Below are 20,891 nucleotides of genomic sequence, written 5' to 3'. Positions count from 1 at the left end.
GTTCTGCGTCTTGTAGAGTCTCAATAAAGTTCCAATAGCGCCACCCTGTGTTCAATAGGCTATTATCACACACTAGCACACAGCACTCAGTAAAATGTTTTACTTAAAAATGCGTTATATTCCTCCTTGTATTATTTTGTATATTTATAAATGTTTTTAAATATATATATACATTTCAATGTATACATTTATTAATTTTCAGTAAATAAATTAAATTTATTTGGGGGGGGGGGACTACTTAGTACAATTTATATATACTTAAATCTATCATTTCTATCACAATTTTATATATTTATATATTTAAATATATGTATTTATTTATAGATATTTCTATAACGTGCTTATTCTGCATACTTTTATTTGATCAGCATCGTGCACTGTTTATCAATATCACGTGCACAATGTGTGATGACGCCACAGCGAAGATGGCGGATTCGCTGGGTATCGGGACGTCAGACGAAAAAGATTCCGAAAATGACGATCACAAAAGGGTCAAATGTTCCTGGGGTGCTCCAGCGATATCGAGGAGGACAAACGTATCTGGGTCGGCGGCGAAAATGACGGAAACTCTCGGATTTTACGAGAAACCCGCCGTTAAAGACGAGCAGCACGAGCCCTCAGGTGAGCTTGAGCATCTGACAACTGACCTTCGCCTTTGCTTCCAACGTGGCTTTAGTTTAACGTTACCTGATTTTACTAAATGAATGTACCAGTCTTTTAATGTTGCCACATTTAAAGTGTTTACAATGATGTTTAGGAATTATTTTTATTTCGTTTTCTTACTAAGAAGTAACTGAACCTAGTTCTAAATTGTGTTAATTTAATGTTTACAGAACGCAGATATATTGTTGCATTCATTCAGATATCAACTTTTCTCTGTGTCTAGTCTAAAGTGCTCATGGGAAGCCCGAGTGGGTCATTTGAGGTCTTTGAATAATTTCTCTTAAACAGCCTGTCTGGTTCTGTTCCAAAGTAAACATGGTGTTAGGAACAGTTCCAGAGATAAATGCACTTAAAATCTGACCGAGGGTGTCCTCTAGCTGTGCCCTATTCAGAGGATATGTATCCGTTATAAAGAAAGTACTGCAATGAGTGGACAAAGTGGACTTTTTATGTATTTTTTATCTATCTAAGGGTATACATGAATTCCCGTTGTTTTTATTGTGATTTTGGGCATCCAAAAATCATTCCCCCCAAATATGTTTAAAAGTATCTGATGTTACAACTTAGTTACTTTTCAATTGCAGCATATGTAGCCACACGTTGTAGGAAATATCAGGAGTGCAAACTCATCTCGTCAACGATCCACAACCCTCAAGTGGTATTCTGGTGGTTGAGCGATTTGTTTTGTTTTTTTTCAACAGCCAGATATCTAAAGAGAAGAGTGAGAGATACATAATACCCAGTAAAAAAAAAAAGTAACACTACAATCATTAGTTAATGTATTAACTACCATGAGCAATGCATAAGTTTCTGTATTTGTTCATCTTTTTTAACGTTAGTTAATTAAAAATGTAGTAATTTATTGTTTGGTCTTGTTTAAATTAACATTAACAAAGATTAATAAATGCTGTATACGTGCAGTTCATTATTAGTTCATGCTAATTAATGTAGTTAACTAATGAACCTTATTGTAAAGTGCTACCAAACACTTATTGTTACCAAAACATATATATAGGCTATATATGAGAACTCAAAAACTTGAGGCAACCGACTTGAACTTATGAGGGGGAAAAAATGTTGTGTGTGCTTTCACCAAACAAAATAATACAATAAGTTCTATAAATTCAAAATAATGTTTTTACTTGTTTCCCGTGGGCTCACCACCTGCAGGAGGGGCCATAAGGGGCCGGTGCTGAGAGGATCGGGCGGCAGTCGAAGGCGGGGGCCTCGACAACCCGATTCCTGGACATGGAAACTAGCTCTAGGGACGTGGAACGTCACCTCGCTGGCGGGGAAGGAGCCTGAGGTTGTGCGTGAGGTTGAGATCACCTCTACGCACGGCTTAGGCTCTGGAACCACACTCCTTGAGAGAGGATGGACTCTTCACCACTCTGGAGTTGCCCATGGTCCACGTGGGCAACGACAGTGACACCTGGAGGGGCGTGATTGGGAGGAACGGCCCCCCTGATCTGAACCCGAGCGGTGTTCAGTTATTGGATTTCTGTGCTAGTTACAGTTGTCCATAACGAACACCATGTTCAAGCATAAGGGTGTCCATCAGTACACGTGGCACCAGGACACCCTAGGCTGTAGATCGATGATCGACTTTGTGGTCGTTTCATCTGACCTGCGGCCGTATGTCTTGGACACTCGGGTAAAGAGAGGGGCGGAGCTGTCAACTGATCACCACCTGGTGGTGAGTTGGATCCGATGGCGGAGGAGGAAGCTGGACAGACTCGGCAGACCCAAGCGTACTGTAAGGGTCTGCTGGGAACGTTTGGCCGAGTCTCCTGTCAGAAAGATCTTCAACTCCCACCTCCGGCAGAGCTTCGACCGGATCCCGAGGGAGGCTGGAGATATTGAGTCCGAGTGGACCATGTTCTCCACCTCCATTGTCGAAGCGGTCGCTCGGAGCTGTGGTCGTAAGGTCTCCGGTGCCTGTCTGGCGGCAATCCCCGAACCCGGTGGTGGACACCGGAAGTAAGGGATGCCGTCAAGCTGAAGAAGGAGTCCTATCTGTGGGACTCCTGAGGCAGCTGACGGGTACCGGCAGGCCAAGCGAACTGCAGCCCGGGTGGTCGTGGAGGCAAAAACTCGGGCCTGGGAGGAGTTCGGTGAGGCCATGGAAGAACCTCGGATTCAGGAGGAACAGTGCGGTTTTCGTCCGGGCCGTGGAACACTGGACCAGCTCTACCCTCTACAGGGTGCTGGAGGGTTCATGGGAGTTTGCCCAAAGGCATTCGACTGTGTCCCTCGTGGCGGCCTGTGGAGGGTGCTCCGGGAGTATGGGGTCCGGGGTCCTAGGGCTGTCCGGTCCCTGTACGACCGAAGCAGGAGCTTGGTTCGCATTGCCGGCAGTAAGTCAGACTTCGGTTTGCAGCCGAGTGTGAAGCGGCTGGGATGAGAATCAGCACCTCCAAATCCGAGGCCATGGTCCTCAGTCGGAAAAAGGTGGCTGCCTACTTCAGGTTGGTGGAGAGTTCTTGCCTCAAGTGGAGGAGTTCAAGTATCTTGGGGTCTTGTTCACGAGTGAGGGAAGGATGGAACGGGAGATTGACAGACGGATCGGTGCAGCTTCTGCAGTAATGTGGTCGATGTACCGGTCTGTCGTGGTGAAGAAAGAGCTGAGCCGCAAGGCGAAGCTCTTGATTTACCGGTCAATCTACGTTCCTACTCTCACCTATGGTCATGAGCTTTGGGTCATGACCGAAAGGACAAGATTCCGGATACAGGCGGCCGAAATGAGCTTTCTCCGCAGGGTGGCTGGGCGATCCCTTAGAGATAGGGTGAGGAGCTCAGTCACTCGGGAGGAGCTCAGAGTAGAGCCGCTGCTCCTCCACATCGAGAGGGGTCAGCTGAGGTGGCTCGGGCATCTGTTCCGGATGCCTCCTGGACGCCTTCCCGGGAAGGTGTTCCGGGCGCGTCCCACTGGGAGGAGACCCCGGGGAAGACCTAGGACACGCTGGAGAGACTATGTCTCCCGGCTGGCCTGGGAACGCCTCGGTGTCCCCCCGGAAGAGCTGGAGGAAGTGGCTAGGGAAAGGGAAGTCTGGGCATCTCTGCTTAGACTGCTGCCCCCGCGACCCGGCCCCGGATAAGCGGAAGAAGATGGATGGATGGATGGATGGTTTTTACTTGTGTATCCAAGTTCAATGAGCTTGTATTTTAAGTTAACATGTTAAGTTGACATTACTAAATAGATATAAAAGAATGTCTATTATCTGCTGAGAAGGCTGTCGTCAGACTTTGCACTTTTCAGATGCCGAAAATGTCAAAATGTCTGAATTGTTAGCCTTGCTTTCACTATTATTTTTCTCATGCACTCACATTTTTTTTTCCAGTTCATTGGAATAATTATTTTGTCTGTTATGCATATGTTATGTTTGTAATTTAGCAATTTTTGCAGAAATGCTGAAATGATTCTATGCTGATCGCCATTTTAAATGTTAAGCCTTTAATTGAATGGCATTGAACCCCTTATTTCCTCTGTACCCCATAGACTTGGATGACTCAGACGAGCCGTCTCTGTTGAGGTTCATGTGTGCCGAGCTGACCAGGGGGTACTTCCTGGAGCACAACGAGGCCAAGTACACGGAGCGGAGGGAAAGGGTGTACACCTGCATGAGGATCCCCAGAGAGCTGGAGAGGGTGGGTCCCACAGTTCTTCTCTTTCTTTTGGTGCATGGTGACGATTCTGAAGTGTGACTCATGTGAAATGAGTAAATCCGAGGACAAATTGCTGCATTTTCAAATACAATACAACTTATGTATTTCATGCATGGATACTTTTCCAAATATTTAAAGTGTTTGTTCACCCAAAATTTTTTAATTCTGTCTCATTTACTCACCCATAAGTCTTTCGTTCATCTTTGGAACACAAATGAAGATATTTTTTATATCTTTGACGCTTCAAAAAGTTAATAAAGAGATTGTAAAACTAATCCATATGAATTGAGCGGTTATTTTTAAAATTTAAATTATCTGAAGAGATCTTTTCCCTTTTTTCACCTTTCCTTAATAAACACAATAAAAGTGTTTATTGCCACCAGATGGAGATATTGAGCTATTGAAAACAGATATTGAGTTATTGAAAGGCTTAGTTTGGGACTTGAAAGTTGCAATATTGTTGCTGTCAATGGAGGGACAGAAAGCTCTTAGATTTCATCAAAAAGTTCTTAATTTGTGTTCTGAAGATGAACGAAGGTCTTAGGGGTTTGGAACGAGATTAGGGTGAGTAATTAATGACAGAATGAACTAACCCTTGGGTGAACTAACCCTTTTATTAACCATATGGTCATGATTCATATAGTGTATATCAGATTTCGTATTTTCTCGTAGCATTTTTCCATTCACCTCAAGACCTCAGGATCACACTCTCACTACTCCGGTTTGTGTGATATGTTGACAGCTGAGGTATGTGCGCACAAAGACGGCTCTGTGACCCTGAAGTCGCTCCGCCCCTCAAACCCTAGAAAGAGCTCAACAAACTCTCCAAACACCAGTGAGACGACCTGGAAACAGTTTGTTCGTTATGTTTCCAGTGCACAGATGAGAGGCTAGATCTGGAACTACTGATTCCTGGTCAGTGCAGACAGACTGAAGACAATACAACCCCAAACCAGCTTTGCTGCTTCCCGTGTGCCACGATTTTACATGCTTTTCTGGAACTAACATCCGCTCAGTCAGTGATGAGCTGCATAATAGATATCCACCTTCATTCAGAATGATTGCTGTCTGCCAGTGTGTTTTCCCTGAGCAGGTAAGGCTCATGCTTCCATCATCTCGCAGGGCTCAACTATGAAGATGGCTGATGGGCCCTGGTTGATGAAACCGTCTCACAACCGCATTGACCAGTGTTTTGTTGCTTCTATAGTTTACCCAACATGTTTGGTAACACTTTAGTTTAGGGTCCAATTCTCACTATTAACTAGTTGCTTATTAGCATGTATATTACTAGTATATTGGCTGTTTATTAGTACTTATAAAGCACATATTAATGCCTTATTCTGCATGACCATATTCTACATCCCTTGATCCTACCCAATACCATAAACTTAACCTTACTATTAATAAGCAGTAATTAGGAGTTTATTGAGGCGAAAGTCGTGGTTAATAGTTAGTAAATAGTGAGAATTAGTCCCTAGTCTAATGTGTGGCCCATGTTTTTATGCTTTGCAAACTTCAACAGTGGATTTCGAGATTTTATTAATGACAGCTAAAGTTTTGTCAGAAGTGTAGTAGTCATATATTTACACTACCGTTTCAACAATCAATACGATTTTTAAATGTTTTGGTAAAAAGTGTCCTACGCTCACCAAGACTGCATTTATTTGCTCAAAAATACAGTAAAATCAGTAAAAATGTGAATTGTCTTTAGTGTCACATGATCTTTCAGAAATCATTCTAATATCCTGATTTGGTTCTGAAGAAATCTCATTATTAATCAATGTTGAAAACATTTGTGCTGCTTAATATTTTCTGATACATTTGTTTTTTAGGATTCTTAGGATTATAATAAATATAAAGATAAATAGAAATTGAAATCTTTTGTAACATTATAAATGTTGTTACTGTCACTTTTTGATCAATTGAATGCATCTTGCTGAATAAAAGTATTACTTTCAATAACAGTAGTGTATTAATTTTATTTATTAACAGAAAGCTTTAATGTAATGAAAAATATTTTACTTCTGAGACCATTTTTTCTGGAAAACTTTGGTTGGTAATATATACTTTATTTTATTGTTACATATTTGTTTGTTTATAAATTTGTAGTGATTACCAAGCTACATAATGTAACTGTATAGTTAATGGTATTATTGCAAAATATATATAAATAAAAATATTTTATTTTATTTATTTGCTTTTTGTATGTAATGTAATGACAAATTCTGATATATAAAGAATATGTAGTTTTATTGAGAGGTCTGTATAAGTATTGGCCTTTTATTTTCGTTGTCCTTCTTTAAAAGGGTTCTAGTGGTCTGTGTTCATCTCCCAACAAGCTCTGCTGGAAAAAACTGTCCCTCGGGATTCACACTCAGACTTTAAAGAGCCAGTTGCTTGTGGTGTATGTTAACGTTTTAATTTGTTCTTAATGGTCTTTCTCTGAAACAAAGGAGTGCCTTCTGAAGATGAAAAATATTTTAAGGTTACGCAGTGCTGGCAGACATATTCAAAGCCTCCTTCAACACATTACACGCCTCGGTGCGCTCAAGCATGTAAAGCATCAGGATTCAGGGCCGAGGGGTTTCTTAGTATGATGTCAGTGTGGTTTCTGTATAACATGACTGAATCCGACTAAACAAATGGATTTCTGGTTTGCATATTGCATATGCGAGTGCATGTGCTAACAGCACTGTTTGTGTCTTCCTACAGTTGATGATCTTCGGGGTCTGCCTGTGTCTGGATGCCTTTCTGTACGTGTTTACTCTGCTGCCCCTGAGAACTCTACTGGCCTTCCTGAGAGTGTTGACGATACCTTGCTGCGGCCTCGGGTAACACACACACACACAAAACTAATTTATCTTCAAAAAGATATACTGCCATTAAAAATGTGAGGTTGGTAAGATTTTTTCTTAATGGTTTTGAAAGTCTTATGCTCACCAAGGCTACATTTATATGATCAAACATACAGTAAAATATTATTACAATTTAACATAACTGTTTTATATTTTAATATATAAAGAAATATGTAATGTATTCCTGTGATGCAAAGCTGAATTTTTAGAATCATTACTCCTGGCTTCAGTGTCACATGATCCTTCAGAAATCATTCTAATATGCTGATTTGGAGCTCAAGAAACATTTCTTATTATTACCAATGTTGAAAACATTGTTGTGCTGCATAATATTTTTGTGGAAACTCTGATACTTTTTTAGGGTTCTTTGATTAATAGAAAGTTCAAACGAACCGTTTATTTGAAATGGAAATCTTTTGCAACATTATAAATGTCTTTACTGTCACTTTTGATCATTTGAATGCTTCCTTGCTGAATAAAAGTGTTTCTTAAAAAAAAAAAAAAAAAAAACCTTACCCCAAACTTTTAAACTGTCAAGAAAATGTGCAAAAACAGCTTGTCAATGGGGCAGTACCATTAAAATGACTACTTTGTACCTTGCTTACCCCTATAGGTGCATTTTAGTAGCTTAAAGTAGTAATATGTATAAAAAGTATACTTTTTTATATATAGCCCAAAGTGTACAGTTGTACACATATCCTTTCACAGTATACTACATTTGACATGTACTGTATACATACACAAGGACAGTAAAATGCAGTGAAGCCAAGTATCTTAAAAACACAAGAAATTAGTGTATTTAGCATTGACCCACCTTTACTAGGAAAAGATTTGCGACTGCCCATAAAAGATGTAGATTCATTGTGAATAATTTCAGAATCAGATTGTGACACTTGTTTGTTTGTTTTTTGCGCAAGTTTGTTCTTGTACATGTACGGACATGTGTAGGACAGTTTCTACGCAACATTTTATAAATGAAGCCCCAAATCTTGCTCTCTTCTCATTGTGCTTTGATTATGCCATGTTCATAATGAACAATTGTGTATTGACATTTCCTCATATCAGAGTGCAGTAAAGTGCCTAATGTGTGCCTCTCCCTCCTCCCTTCAGCGCTAACGTTTGCCCTTATTGCAGACGGAGCAGGTAGGACGCCTGCCTTCACTGACTGTGACCCATTCTTCATTCTTCTTGATCCATATATTTTATATAACGAGCATGTCACTGTAGCATTTGCCAGCCTGGTAGGGTGTATATGTCACTGCCCATGATAACTTCATTGAATGGTTTTGCTTACGATATGACGGTGCAGTCATTTTAATTTTAAATGTCAGCTGCTGGCAAGTGAAGTGGTTGAATTTTGAACTGTTAAGTGTAGTCTGGCAGTGGTTGTGTTTCATTTCTGTAGTGTGTGGCTTGAGTGTGTGTCTGGCACCTGTATGACATTGAAGTGCTACATTATATGCCATCCTACTGAAAGAAAAAATATAGTTTGGTAAATTTAGTTTAAGCTGGTTTATCTTGTTGTCTAACCACCTGCCATAAATAATAACCAACAAGCTAGACTAACTTGGTGGTCACCTAAGATCAGCAATCCACTATAGGCTGGTTTATACTGTTAAAATGTGGGGTTTTTTCTCTCTCTTGTGCATTTGGTGACGATCTCTCGAGTCATAGCAGCTTTTCCCTTTGCTTTATCAAACAGCAAAGAGGTTTAACTGGATCCTCCTCAGATCCATAGCTACACTTTAAGATTTTATTAATACCTCACGGTCATATCTCCAGCACTAGGAGATTGTTAAAAAATATTTCTATGTAAATGTAATTGACGAGCTTACAAGTCACACTCCTGTTTTGGTAAGATCTTGATTAAATTTACTGCTACTTTTAGGATCCTTCACAATGGATGAGACGTTTCAGTAGCCTTTGAGATGTTACTGGTCATTTGCAGAATTAAACCCATTCTGCATCTCATTACCTCAACATTATTCTAGGATAGAAACGTCTTCTTACACTTAAGCCTGGCACTTTAGCACAAGCAGAAGCTCTCGCAGATAAAAGGCTAATATCAGTATGTGCGCAGTCTTTGCTTACATAGAGACAGATTTCATATCCCAGCTGTCATCTTTGAGTACTTTCTATGAGTTTCTTATGTAAAAAATGTAATATTTTAAGGATATAAAGAAGTTTATTGGTGCTATCTATTTCATTGTATTGTTTGTTGTAGTGCCTGCCAAATATAGTTTCTATTATGTATTTTTGGTAATGTAGTATTTGAGCTTCACAGTTATACTCAGAAAGTAAACAAATTCTGCTTTGTCATTTAAATATATAAAAATAAATAACACTAATATTCAACAAGGATACTTTAAAGTCCCCCTGTAGTCAATAATTGTATCCCTTAAAACTCCTCTTTGATCACCAAAATTATACATTTAAATGTTTTTTCCTTGAAAAAATATATAAATAATTATGCCTTAGCTTGAATGTAACTCTACACCCTTGCCTCACTTAGTATTTGTGGTTCTATAAATATACAAATTAGCCCCGCCTCCACTCACTCAACACCAGTTCCGAGATCCACACGTTGACGATCACTCGTTGACATGATTGGTTACAAGGTAGTTTGTGACATCAGAAACACCAGTGATTACAAATCGCTATTTTTAAACTGTCTTTGGTTCACTGCAGTTTTAAGGAGAAACTACTCCGTATGTAATGGTGCTGACTTATGAATTTGCACATGGTTTGTCTTAAAGCATATTTAAAATACCACTTAGACATATAAACAGCATTAAAAGCTTGATTTTCACTACAGGGGACTTTAAACAGAAGTGACAGAAAAGATGTTACAAAATATTTATATTTCAAATGAATGCTGTTCTTTTGAACTTTATATATTTATCAAAGAAACCTGAAAAATATGTATCACTGTTTTCACAACAATATTTTTTTCACAAAGTTTTCCTTGCATATTAGAATGATTTCTGAAGGATCATGTGACACTGAAGACTGGAGTAATTATGCCGAAAATCCAGCTTTGCCGTCACAGGAATACATTACATTATTAAGTATATTAAAATAGAAAATAGTCCTTTTAAATTGTAATAATATTAAATTTTTATCAAATAAATGCAGCCTTGGTGAGCTTAAGGGACTTCTACCAAAAACATATATGTATCTATATGTATATCTTCCTCAGCTTTCTGTTGCTAGTTCTCAGTCTTGCTGTTTTCCTGAGGATGTTTATGTAGATTCGTCCTCATGAGTGGGAGTGTGATGCCTCAAGTGAAAATGAAACATCTGTCAAGTTTTTCCTTTTTTATTCTCCTTCCCCACACCCTGGTTGCAGGATCTTTGCACACCTCTAAATCGCAGCTCTGCTCCTCAAATAAATCTGATACCTTCCGTTTATTTGTCTACTGCTGAAAGTGTCTTAACTGTGAACTAAGCAGGGTGTGATAGACGTCAGTGCCAAACTGATGTTATATTTTCTCATTGTCTGTACATGAAGACCATACATCAGACATCTGCATGGGTTTTGATGTGTTTCTCCATCTGGGTGTTTCTCCAACTACTGCCACTTTTGACCTTGTGATGTTTATTAACTCACTTTAACACTGCTAGTTTGTCTTCAAGATGCACAGAAAAACAATCATGTAAATCCTTTTCACACACTAATCGTTGAATATTTCATGTTTTTGCATCATTATCGTTGTAAAAATGCAAATCGGTTTTCATATTTAATGATTTAAATCTAAGTCTTGGACATTATTATGCAAATAATGATGAAGTCGTTTTAATTTTGATGTGATATTCAAGTGTTAGTTAGTCCCTGGACTGTAGTTGAAGAAATCCCCATCTGTGTGTTTCTCTAGTTTGAAAGAAAGCCAAAGCTTTTCTTCAGTGCGGTGGTGTTGATGTGTAATCATTGCATTTGGCCTCATTTTGTAAACTCATAAGTTTTATTTCTAATTAATGTATTCAGTCATCTTTCTCTGCAGTTTGTTCTGACTCCCAGGCCTGTTTAATACACTTCTGCTGTGTGTGTTTGTTTTTACCAGTGGCTCTCGGTTCCTGCAGCCGGCTCAGGTGTGTGACCTGCTGAAGGGTTTAATCATGGTGCTCTGTTACTCCATGATGCACTATGTCGACTATGCTATGATGTACCACCTGATCCGCGGCCAGTCGGTCATCAAACTCTACATCATCTACAACATGCTGGAGGTATCGAGCTGCTCTTTTCGGATCATGTTATTAAGAAATTGTTCACCCAAAAATGAAAAAACTATCCACACTTGGTTTGTTTCAAACCTGTATTCTGAACACACTCGTAGCATATACAACAAAAAGCAGCTTACAGCTTTGGAACGACATCAGGGTCTGTAATTAATCACATTTTCATTTTTGAGTGAACTATTCTTTAAAATGTCTATTTATTCTAGTTATAATAAGAATATATAATTATTCTTATTTAATCTCTCAGGTGGCAGACCGTCTATTCTCTTCTTTTGGGCAAGATATTCTGGACGCTCTCTACTGGACGGCCACTGAGCCAAAGTCACGGAAGAGAGCCCACATTGGCGTCATCCCTCATTTTCTCATGGCTGTCTTCTATGTCTGTATCCTTTTCAGTCTACAGTGCTTAGGATAGTTGAGACAATATTGATCCAATTTTTCATGATGTGTCATAATTTAGTGTAGGTATCATTATTCTTTAATTCTATATTAATGTTGAAAGAGGTGTGGTGTAATTTCAATTTAGTGATTTCCACAAACCCTGATCGTATTTCTTATAAAAACAGAATTTCCTGTCTGAACTTTCAAGATTCTGATATAAATAATATTCTGTTGAATCTAATTCAATATACTGCAACTTGTAGCACCATAACATAATTTCCATGACATAAGTAGTTCAATATAATTGTTTTCCTCAGTGTATATTTGTCTCAGTTCTGCATGCCATCCTCATCATGGTCCAGGCCTCTACTTTAAATGTGGCCTTCAACTCACATAATAAATCTCTGCTCACAATCATGATGTCTAACAACGTAAGTGTACACACACACACACACTCATTCTGCAAACGGCAGAATCTTCAAATCTCTGTTCAAGACCTAATGTGTCACTATATACATTTAGAATTTTGTAATCATGGTATTTACAGGCATGTGTTCATGTTTCAGTTTGTGGAAATCAAGGGAAGTGTGTTTAAGAAGTTTGAGAAGAACAACCTCTTTCAGATGTCTAACAGCGGTGAGTCTTAAAACCAAGTTATATATATAACTTACGTACACACACACTGTTGCTTTTCATCAACTTAATGCACCCTTGATTAATTTTTTTTAAAAATTGTCTATATATATTTATTTTTAAATGTAGACTCTTATTTAGCAAGGGTCAAAAGTGACAGTAAAGACATTAATAATTCTACAAATGTTTTCCATTTTGAATAAATGTTGCTCTTTTGAACATTCTATTCATCATAGAAAAACAAATATGTCAGAGTTTTCACAAAAATATTAAGCAGCACAACTTTTTTCAATATAGATTATAAGAAGAAATGTTTCTTGACCACTAAATCAGCATATTAGAATGATTTCAAGGATCATATGAAAATGATTACTAGCGTAATGGCTGCTGAAAATTCAGCTTTGCCATCACAGGAATTAATTACATTTTAAAATGTATTCAAATAGAAAAGTTATTTTAAATTGTAATAATATTTCTGTTTTTACTCTATTTTTTGATCAAATAAATGCAGCCTTGGTGAGCATAAGAGACTAGTTTCAAAAACATTCAAATTTGACCAACCCCAAACTGATGAATAGTAGTGTACGTCCTGGTATTCTGTGATTATTACGTTCATGTACCCTGCTATATAAGTTGCTGCAAATAATACTTTGTTATAACCATGCAAAATGTCCAAAAAATAATGGTCGTACCCTTTTTGTTTTTAATTTAGATTATACAGTCAGTAAATATTACAGCAGCCGTTCTGGTTATTCAAAATGACTACCAAGCTGTATTATTATAATCACTTAGAGACTCTTTGATCGACAAGCAGGTGAAGGTGTGTGTGGGCTGACTCAGAAACATTATAGCATCTTTTTGAAATGCTAATCAAAGCTCACAAGAGCTTTCTGATAACGCTCTGTGAGATGCTGACAGGATGTGGTGCGTGTGAGGTCCTCTTTCCTACAGAGCCCATCCTTTTATGAATACTGTAATCAGCTCCTATTCTGCCTTCCGCTGTTTACTCTCTCTCCACCTTCAAATGGCCACTGAGTCTTGTGGTCGTCCATTTAAGTCTTTGTGATGGAAGAAATCCTCAAGCTACTGTTCATACACCATCTGCATGCGTCGTACGGATTACCATCCTTTGAAGTCTTACAATCTAAAAGCTTTATTTGTTGACCGTGGTTTCCCCTCACATTTTGCAGGGAGAGTGGCTTTGAGAATATAATGTATAAGATGTGCAGACATTGTTGCTCATGTGTTGGGTTTATGTTTCTGCCTTCCAGATATCAAGGAACGGTTCACCAATTACGTATTGCTCCTCATCGTGTGCCTGAGAAACATGGAGCAGTTTTCATGGAACTCAGGTCTTGATTATGACTCTAGTCTTGATTTAAAAGGCAGACATTTTTAAAGTAGAATCTATTTTCTTTTTAGTCTAGTAGTTGGTTTATTGTAGTGCCAGAATGATGCTTTTGGCATCTTTATGAGGCTGATTCATAATGACTGTGATACTTACTTAACCTACTATTTCAAAAGTGCTTGGTTAATCTATTAATAGTGTTGATATTGCTTGCAGATCACCTCTGGGTTCTGCTTCCTGATGTCTTCATGGTAATCCTGTCTGAGATTGCGGTTGACGTCGTCAAGCATGCCTTCATCACGAAATTCAATGACATCACAGCTGATGTGAGAGCCACAGATTTGTAATTTGTTTTTCAAAGATAATCGATTTCAAGACCACAAGTACATATCAAGTGTGCCATTCTAGACGGGGCCATAAATTGCACTAAAATATGCACAAACACAGGCACCACATATGAACTTTTCATTTCCATCATGTTCTTTAGGTCTACAGTGAATATAAAGCCAGCTTGGCCTTTGAACTTGTCAGCAGTCGACAACAAAATGTAAGTGATCATTTATTGTCTGATTTGTGAATGTAATATGTAATCATATGTATTAGTAAATACTTTTCATTTGAAAAAGAAATCTGACTGCACTAGTATCTGTAAACAGCATAAAAAAAGTTTGAAAATAATGAATACAAATGTGGTTTATTCACGGACAGGCCTACACCGACTACAGCGATTCAGTGGCGAGAAGGATGGGCTTCATTCCTTTGCCTCTTGCTGTACTGGTGAGAAAATGTTTTTTCACAAAATACTCTCTGAAACAATGTGTACTATGTATTTGTAATGCTTATTAGAGTATCATGTTGTTTGATTACCAACATGCTTATTCCAAACTGTAAAAGGACACATTAAACAACAAATGATATTACTGATATGTGATACTGAAGATACGGTTTTATTTTCATCTCCTTCAGTTGATTCGGGTGGTGATGAGCTCAGTGAAGATCCAGGGCGCTCTCTCATATGTCTGTCTGCTCCTCTTTTATCTTGGGTAAAATCAATTAGCTAATTGTAGGCATCACATAATGTATCATTTTTACTGCATAACTCACCGTGCAACCCAATCTCGACAGACCTAGTGTTTGATTGTTTTGTTTTCCTGCTTTGTTAAAGGGGTGGTTTACTGCTTTTTTTCTTTGCATGATTGTATTTATGGGGTGCAATATAACATGTCTTCGTTTTTTTTTTTTTTTTTTAAGCCTTATTTTTCATAAATTTGACCTTTATTGTAAGCCGCTTTCTCCTCTGTCATTTGAACGACCGGTTGACTTCCTGATTCTATGAAACCACTCCCTCAGAAACAGGCAATGGGCTCAGATTGGTTAGTTGGGCCGGTGCGTTGTAATTGGCTAAACTGCGCAGTGCACGTTGTCCGGAAACTTCACGCCCATCACCTTTACGGGCGAAAGTTGCATGTGCTCCGGTCAAATGTAAATAATGGTTTCAATACTACCGTACAGTTTGAGCCAGAATCAGACCCAGAAAGCGGCAATGAAGAGTCAAGCAGAACCTGCCCAAACACGGCTCTTACAAAACGTTTCTGAATGGTATATTTTTTTTATTATTATTATTCTATTCTACTATTATTATATAATAATTTCGATACGCTGTTACTTGAAAATGCCACTGCTGACACTTGTTAGCTTTTGAGATACGGGTTTCTCCTGATTAAACATTTAATATAACTAATATTAATAATACCGCAGCTGAAGTTTGCTGTTGCGATTACATATATACTTTTTTTTACTTTACACGTTTGTCTTACACACAAAATAGCATCGAACTAACTGGCTACTATAAACAAACAGCTTTGGCATTGGTTTACGTTCTTGATCAAATCGAAAAATTACTTCATAAAGTATACATGGAAAATACATTTACAAAATTAGTACATAATTACAAATTGCAGGTTCAAAATGTTTGTACGCGTTTGTCATAGACACACGAAATAGCATAATTAAGTGGCTATAACGCGAGCGCTGGCATTTGTTTACGTCCCTGATAAAACTAAAACATTACGTCTGAAATTATACATGCAAACATTTAAAATTATTAAGTCTTACTTACAGGTTGTGGCCCAACAACGGCTGCCTCTGCGTTTAAAGTTGGAACTGCTTCATGTTTTAGAAACAGTTTCTTGTTTAATCCGGCATTGAATTCGTGGAGATTCTGGAAGCGGTCTTCCGTAAAATGCGCAGCACAGAGAGCTACGATTGTAATTTTCAGGAACATAATAAAACAGAAATTGTAGCCATTGTTGACGAACTACAGCGTCCATAGGAAGCCCGAACACCGAAGACATGACAGCTGGGTGAGAATAACACACTTTCGACGGCATGGCTACAGCTCTCCACTATAACTCTTCCTCTTCCACAACACCGCAGAAATATGGCCACGCCCCATATTCCGGAGGGAGGGTTGATGATGTAAATGTATAGGTTAGCTACGTATAAAACCCGGGAAGTATCTCGTTGTAGTCCCATTCGAGTCGTTTTTGTAGGCATTAAACTTCCTGATTTTTAAAAGACAATATATCTGCTTACGTTGAACTTTCAGCACAGCAACTTTGCAGATACTGTTCATGCACCAACAGCAACATTACACACTATTTAAAATGAAAAAAGTGAAATCGCAATCAACCACCCCTTTAACATACAGTCTGTGAACGGATTCTGGTAACCGTTTTGGCCAGTAGTACAACTACTTTTCAAATCATGTAGTGAAAGTAGGGTTGTTGTTTTTTTATACATTATTGTTCAAATTTTGGGGCCAGTAATGTTTCTTATTAAGAAGAAATGAATACTTTTATTTAGCCAGGATGCATTGAATTGGTCATCATTTATAGTAAATACTATCCTAACATTTCAAAAGATTTCCATTTCAAATAAATGCTGTTCTTTTGAACTTTCTATGCATCAAAGGATCCTGACAGAAAAGTACCATGGCTATCATAAATCATATTAAGCAGCACATCTGTTCTCAACATTGATAAAAATCAATGAAAAGAGCACCAATTCAGCATATTAGAGTGATTTCTGAAGGATCGTGTGACACTTAAGACTGGAGTAATGATGCTGAAAATTCAGCTTTGCCATCACATTAATAAATTGTTAAAATAGACATTTATTTTAGACATTAAGTTTTACATTTCTTAATGTAGAGAGGTTAGCTGTAATGTAGTCTGACCTCTGCTACTTCAGTAGTTTGTAACATTTTGGCAATATTTTGTGAGTCGACTGCCTGAAACAAGCTTGTAGTTGTAGGTTTTAGCTTTAATCTTTTTACTTGTTTGGTCTGATTCTACAGATTGATAACACTGAAAGTGTTAAATAGTATAGTTATTCTGGGAAAGTCCTGTCGATATGTGAAAGAAGCTAACATGGAGGGTAAGCTGTTTGAAAGACCGACTCCTCAAACCTCAAAGCAAACTCCCAAGAAAGCCAACCCTGCCAAATCTCCCCCACCCTCAGGTAACACCAGTGTTGTTTAGACATTCTGTCGTTCTGTTCTGAACATATTGTTTTGTGTGGAGGAGAGTTTTCAAATAATCATGTTGCTTTTCTGCTTTTTTACCTCTGTTTTTAGCTGAACCTGAAGTTCAGCGGCCCTCCACCTCCATCACCAAACAGCCGACCCCCAGGGCGAAGCCTTTTCCCGTGGCTCCACCCCCTGTAACTGAGGTGACCAGTGATCCGCCACCAGATTCTCCCCCTAAACCAGAGGAAAGCAGCAGCGAGACACCACAATCTCCTGAACTTAAACACAGAACCACAAATAAAGATCTGTTGGAGATCGACCGCTTCACAATATGCGGCAACCGAATCGGGTGAACTTTAACCCCATCACCACAGTAACTGCTCAGGAACGAAAGTCGAGGAGACTCAGGAGGATGAGTCTGACATAATTGCGTGGGGCTTTCGAGTGAGTTCTTCAGAGGTTGCTACTATTTATCTCTAACTGAAAAATGAACCTGCTTCTATTCCTGTGGAATATCTACTAAAGGAATCAGATCGAGTGCGTAAAGCATTTCAAATCAAAACTAAGAAATCTGTTCACCCTTGGCAGGCTGGCACATCACATGGAATAGAATCTTGTAAACGTTGCTCTAGGATATGTTTGTCTCGATTTTTATCCGAGACAGAACATATTGAGCAATAAATGAGGCGTGAACCGAACGTCTTCCAAACTAGACTCTTCCCACTCAAAATTTGTCTGAGTAGAAACTAAAAAACATGAATTATATATTTATTTTTAAACACTATAAAAACTATTTACTAATTCGTATCTGATTCAAATTAATATTCATTTCTACATATTGACACTTTTGGCTTAGAATATTATGCTAAACAGATTTGCCAATAATGCTGCCATTTGATTTGTTCAGTCTGCCAAATATTAGTTTTTAGAAGTTGTAAAGGTGTTATTTGGTTTGATACATTACTGTGTTTTTCATTGTTTATTTAAAAGAAAGGGAAAGTTTGTCTAGCCTAACGCCAGGCTGCTTGATAATTTAGCTCTGTATAATATACAAGGTGCCAATCCAGCAGACTTAACTTTGCACTGATTTGCCATATTGTCTTAAGCGGTACAGAGTATTTTAGTTTATGAGTATGATATTGACCAGTTTACACCAGCTATGAAAGCAAATAACTGTTTCATATGAAGTGTAACATAAAATAGGATTGTGTTTTTTGAATGCACATTATGTATTTTGAAATTCAAATCATCTGTGACAAATCACATACTGAGAGACTATATTGTTTGATATAATTTTGTTGTTTTAAATGCAAGTAAATTATTATAGAGTAATTAATTAATAGTTCAATATTATGTTTATACTATTTTATAATGTTGCTTAGAAGTTGATTTAGCGATGAGAAAAGTTGAATGTCAATCTTAAGTCCGTACAGCCTGTCTAGAGTTGACCTCCAGTATACAGTCATGTGGTGCAGAAGTACCAAAAGCCAAGTGACTTCAAATGGATATTCCGTCATTCTCTTTTGACTGAAACTGTTTTTCAATAACTTAATAGAAGTGTTCCTGCCATGGTTTGAAATTTCCGTCATTTGCATTTCAGTATATTGTATTTTGTTCTGTTATCATTGTAAAAACTACTTTTGAAAGACCATTTTTGAAAAGATTCTGACCAGGGTTGCACAGGTTGTTGTCCTTATTGTTTTTAAAATTTACCATAATGCGAAAAAGTGGTTTCATACGTAAAAGGTGACGACTAAACTTTTTTATGTAATGCCATTTTTGGGATGGCAAATAAAAGTTGTTTTACAATTTGTGCCTTGTTTTTTTTTTTACTGTCATCTCTTGAATTTTTGTTTGGCTGTCAGTGTCCAATTGTATGTCCATTGTTTTGTTGTCTTTAGGTGAAATATTATATTTATTAAAGTGTGTATTTTTCTTGGCCGTCATCTTGTAAGTATTTTACAGTTTTTATTCACCTTTTAGTTTTGTCAGTCCATGTTATGCCCTGGTTTAAACTGTATCAGGCATCCTGAGACTGTAATCTGCCACTTTATGACCTTCTCTGCTACAGAATTCACAGACTGTGATGGACAGCTAGTAAATCCGCCGCCAGCACCTCCATGTTCATGAGGTAATGTTTGCCTCCCTTACACCCACCACAAACCTCCCTGTCCTTCTCCATTGTGACCTACAGATACCAACTTACCTACTTGACGCTCAGACATGCAGTAAGTGCGGAGGAGGTAGCAGTAGGTTGTTTCTAAGGCAACTGTGTGGCCATTTGGCTTTAGAATAAAGAAATCCTCTTGTAATTTTACTCTTGAGTATCTACCAAGTATATATATCAATATAGATATCCTTAATAGTATTTTATCTCAAAGTATGTGTGTTAATGAGAGTGTTTTGCTGGACTACCCAGTGTATTTGCCCACTGATGCGACCATGGTAATCTGTCATCTTACTGTTTGCCATGTCGGAAAAGAATTGTTTCTTCTCCAAACAGAACGTCAGGCTTTTGACACTGTTGGATTTTCCCTTTGTTCGGCAATGTCTGACACACAGAACATTCTGCAGCCATTGCATTCTTTACAGAATCCTTTAATCCACTACAAGAAAGAGAATGTAATCATGTGGATTGCAGCTCTGATATCATGTACTCCCAGCATTCTGAACCTTCCTCACATTCTTTATGAATTAAGCAGTTGTTTCCCAGAGTATAGTGAAGGAATAACATTTCTGGTGGTAAATGAAAGGCCATTTGTTGTAGTCAGGTATATTTTGATCCCATAGGCTTTTTGGAATTGCACAGTAAGAGGTGACCAAGTTATGAATGAAAACTGTTATCTAACATAATGCTGTCATGCTAAATTGGTCTGCGGTGATGGATTCATTAGTTTAGTAGTGTAATATAACGTACTCTCCATGTGTCGGCCTATAAGAATGAAATACATTAAGTACTTTCTGTTCTTGTTGTTTTGTTTTTTTCAAGCCTTTAATGCCTTAATCAAATCTGAGAGAAATCAAATGAGTCATGTTGTAGGAGATCTGAGCCCACTCAGTGGGTTAACTTATTTGGCTAACACATGAAAAGCTGAGAAAGTAGATACAATTCAGAAGTTTGAAATAAACATCCTCCATGTTTGTTGCTTATGATAGCATCCATATATTCCCTGTGCAGCACCTAATGACTCAGTAGACTGATTTTGCCAGGATTCCCATAAAAATCGTGTTGTAGGACTTGAACAATAATTTTATCAACTTTCCCATTTCCTCATGATTTCAGAGATGACTAATAATGTGCGGTATATATGACTATGTTTGTGTGACAGGAAACAATTGGGATCAACAAAAGATGCTGATCCAGGATGATGCCCTCTGTCATAAGGAAGATGTTAGTTTTTCACTAATGATGTTTCCACCAAGATACATGTAGGCTATATAAATTAGTGTTGCTGTAAATCAAAATAAATGGGCGGAAGATTTTCCTTTAGACCAAATAGGAAACTTTCAGAGTCTGTTTAATTGCATTTTTAGAGTCATATTAAGTTGCCACACATAAAATTATAATAACAGTGCTATT

General features: G+C 38.0%; 1 protein-coding gene across 2 annotated transcripts; it reads left to right on the top strand.

Moving 5' to 3' along the window:
• Positions 1-374: 374 nt before the first annotated feature.
• On the top strand, positions 375-19,256 carry tapt1a (transmembrane anterior posterior transformation 1a). 2 transcript variants are annotated; one of them, XM_079631776.1, is made up of 15 exons: positions 375-621; positions 4,163-4,311; positions 7,042-7,160; positions 8,295-8,327; positions 11,246-11,408; positions 11,668-11,803; positions 12,135-12,232; positions 12,368-12,437; positions 13,706-13,786; positions 13,999-14,108; positions 14,270-14,329; positions 14,491-14,559; positions 14,749-14,825; positions 17,141-17,304; positions 17,420-19,256. In XM_079631776.1, the coding sequence occupies exons 1-15, from the start codon at positions 402-404 to the stop codon at positions 17,662-17,664; spliced, it is 1,794 nt and encodes a 597-aa protein (XP_079487902.1). In that variant the 5' UTR covers positions 375-401; the 3' UTR covers positions 17,665-19,256. The 2 variants fall into 2 exon arrangements, with proteins under 2 accessions (XP_079487902.1, XP_079487903.1); XM_079631777.1 differs by lacking the exon at positions 8,295-8,327 and having other exon boundaries at positions 390-621; positions 17,420-19,253.
• The last annotated feature ends 1,635 nt before the right edge of the window (positions 19,257-20,891 follow it).

This window comes from Phoxinus phoxinus (genome assembly GCF_949152265.1).
Source record: "Phoxinus phoxinus genome assembly, chromosome: 12".
In the NCBI taxonomy this organism is placed as follows: Eukaryota; Metazoa; Chordata; class Actinopteri; order Cypriniformes; family Leuciscidae; genus Phoxinus; species Phoxinus phoxinus.
Note: the sequence above shows the minus strand (reverse complement) of the source record. Positions and strands in the feature narration are given on the sequence as shown.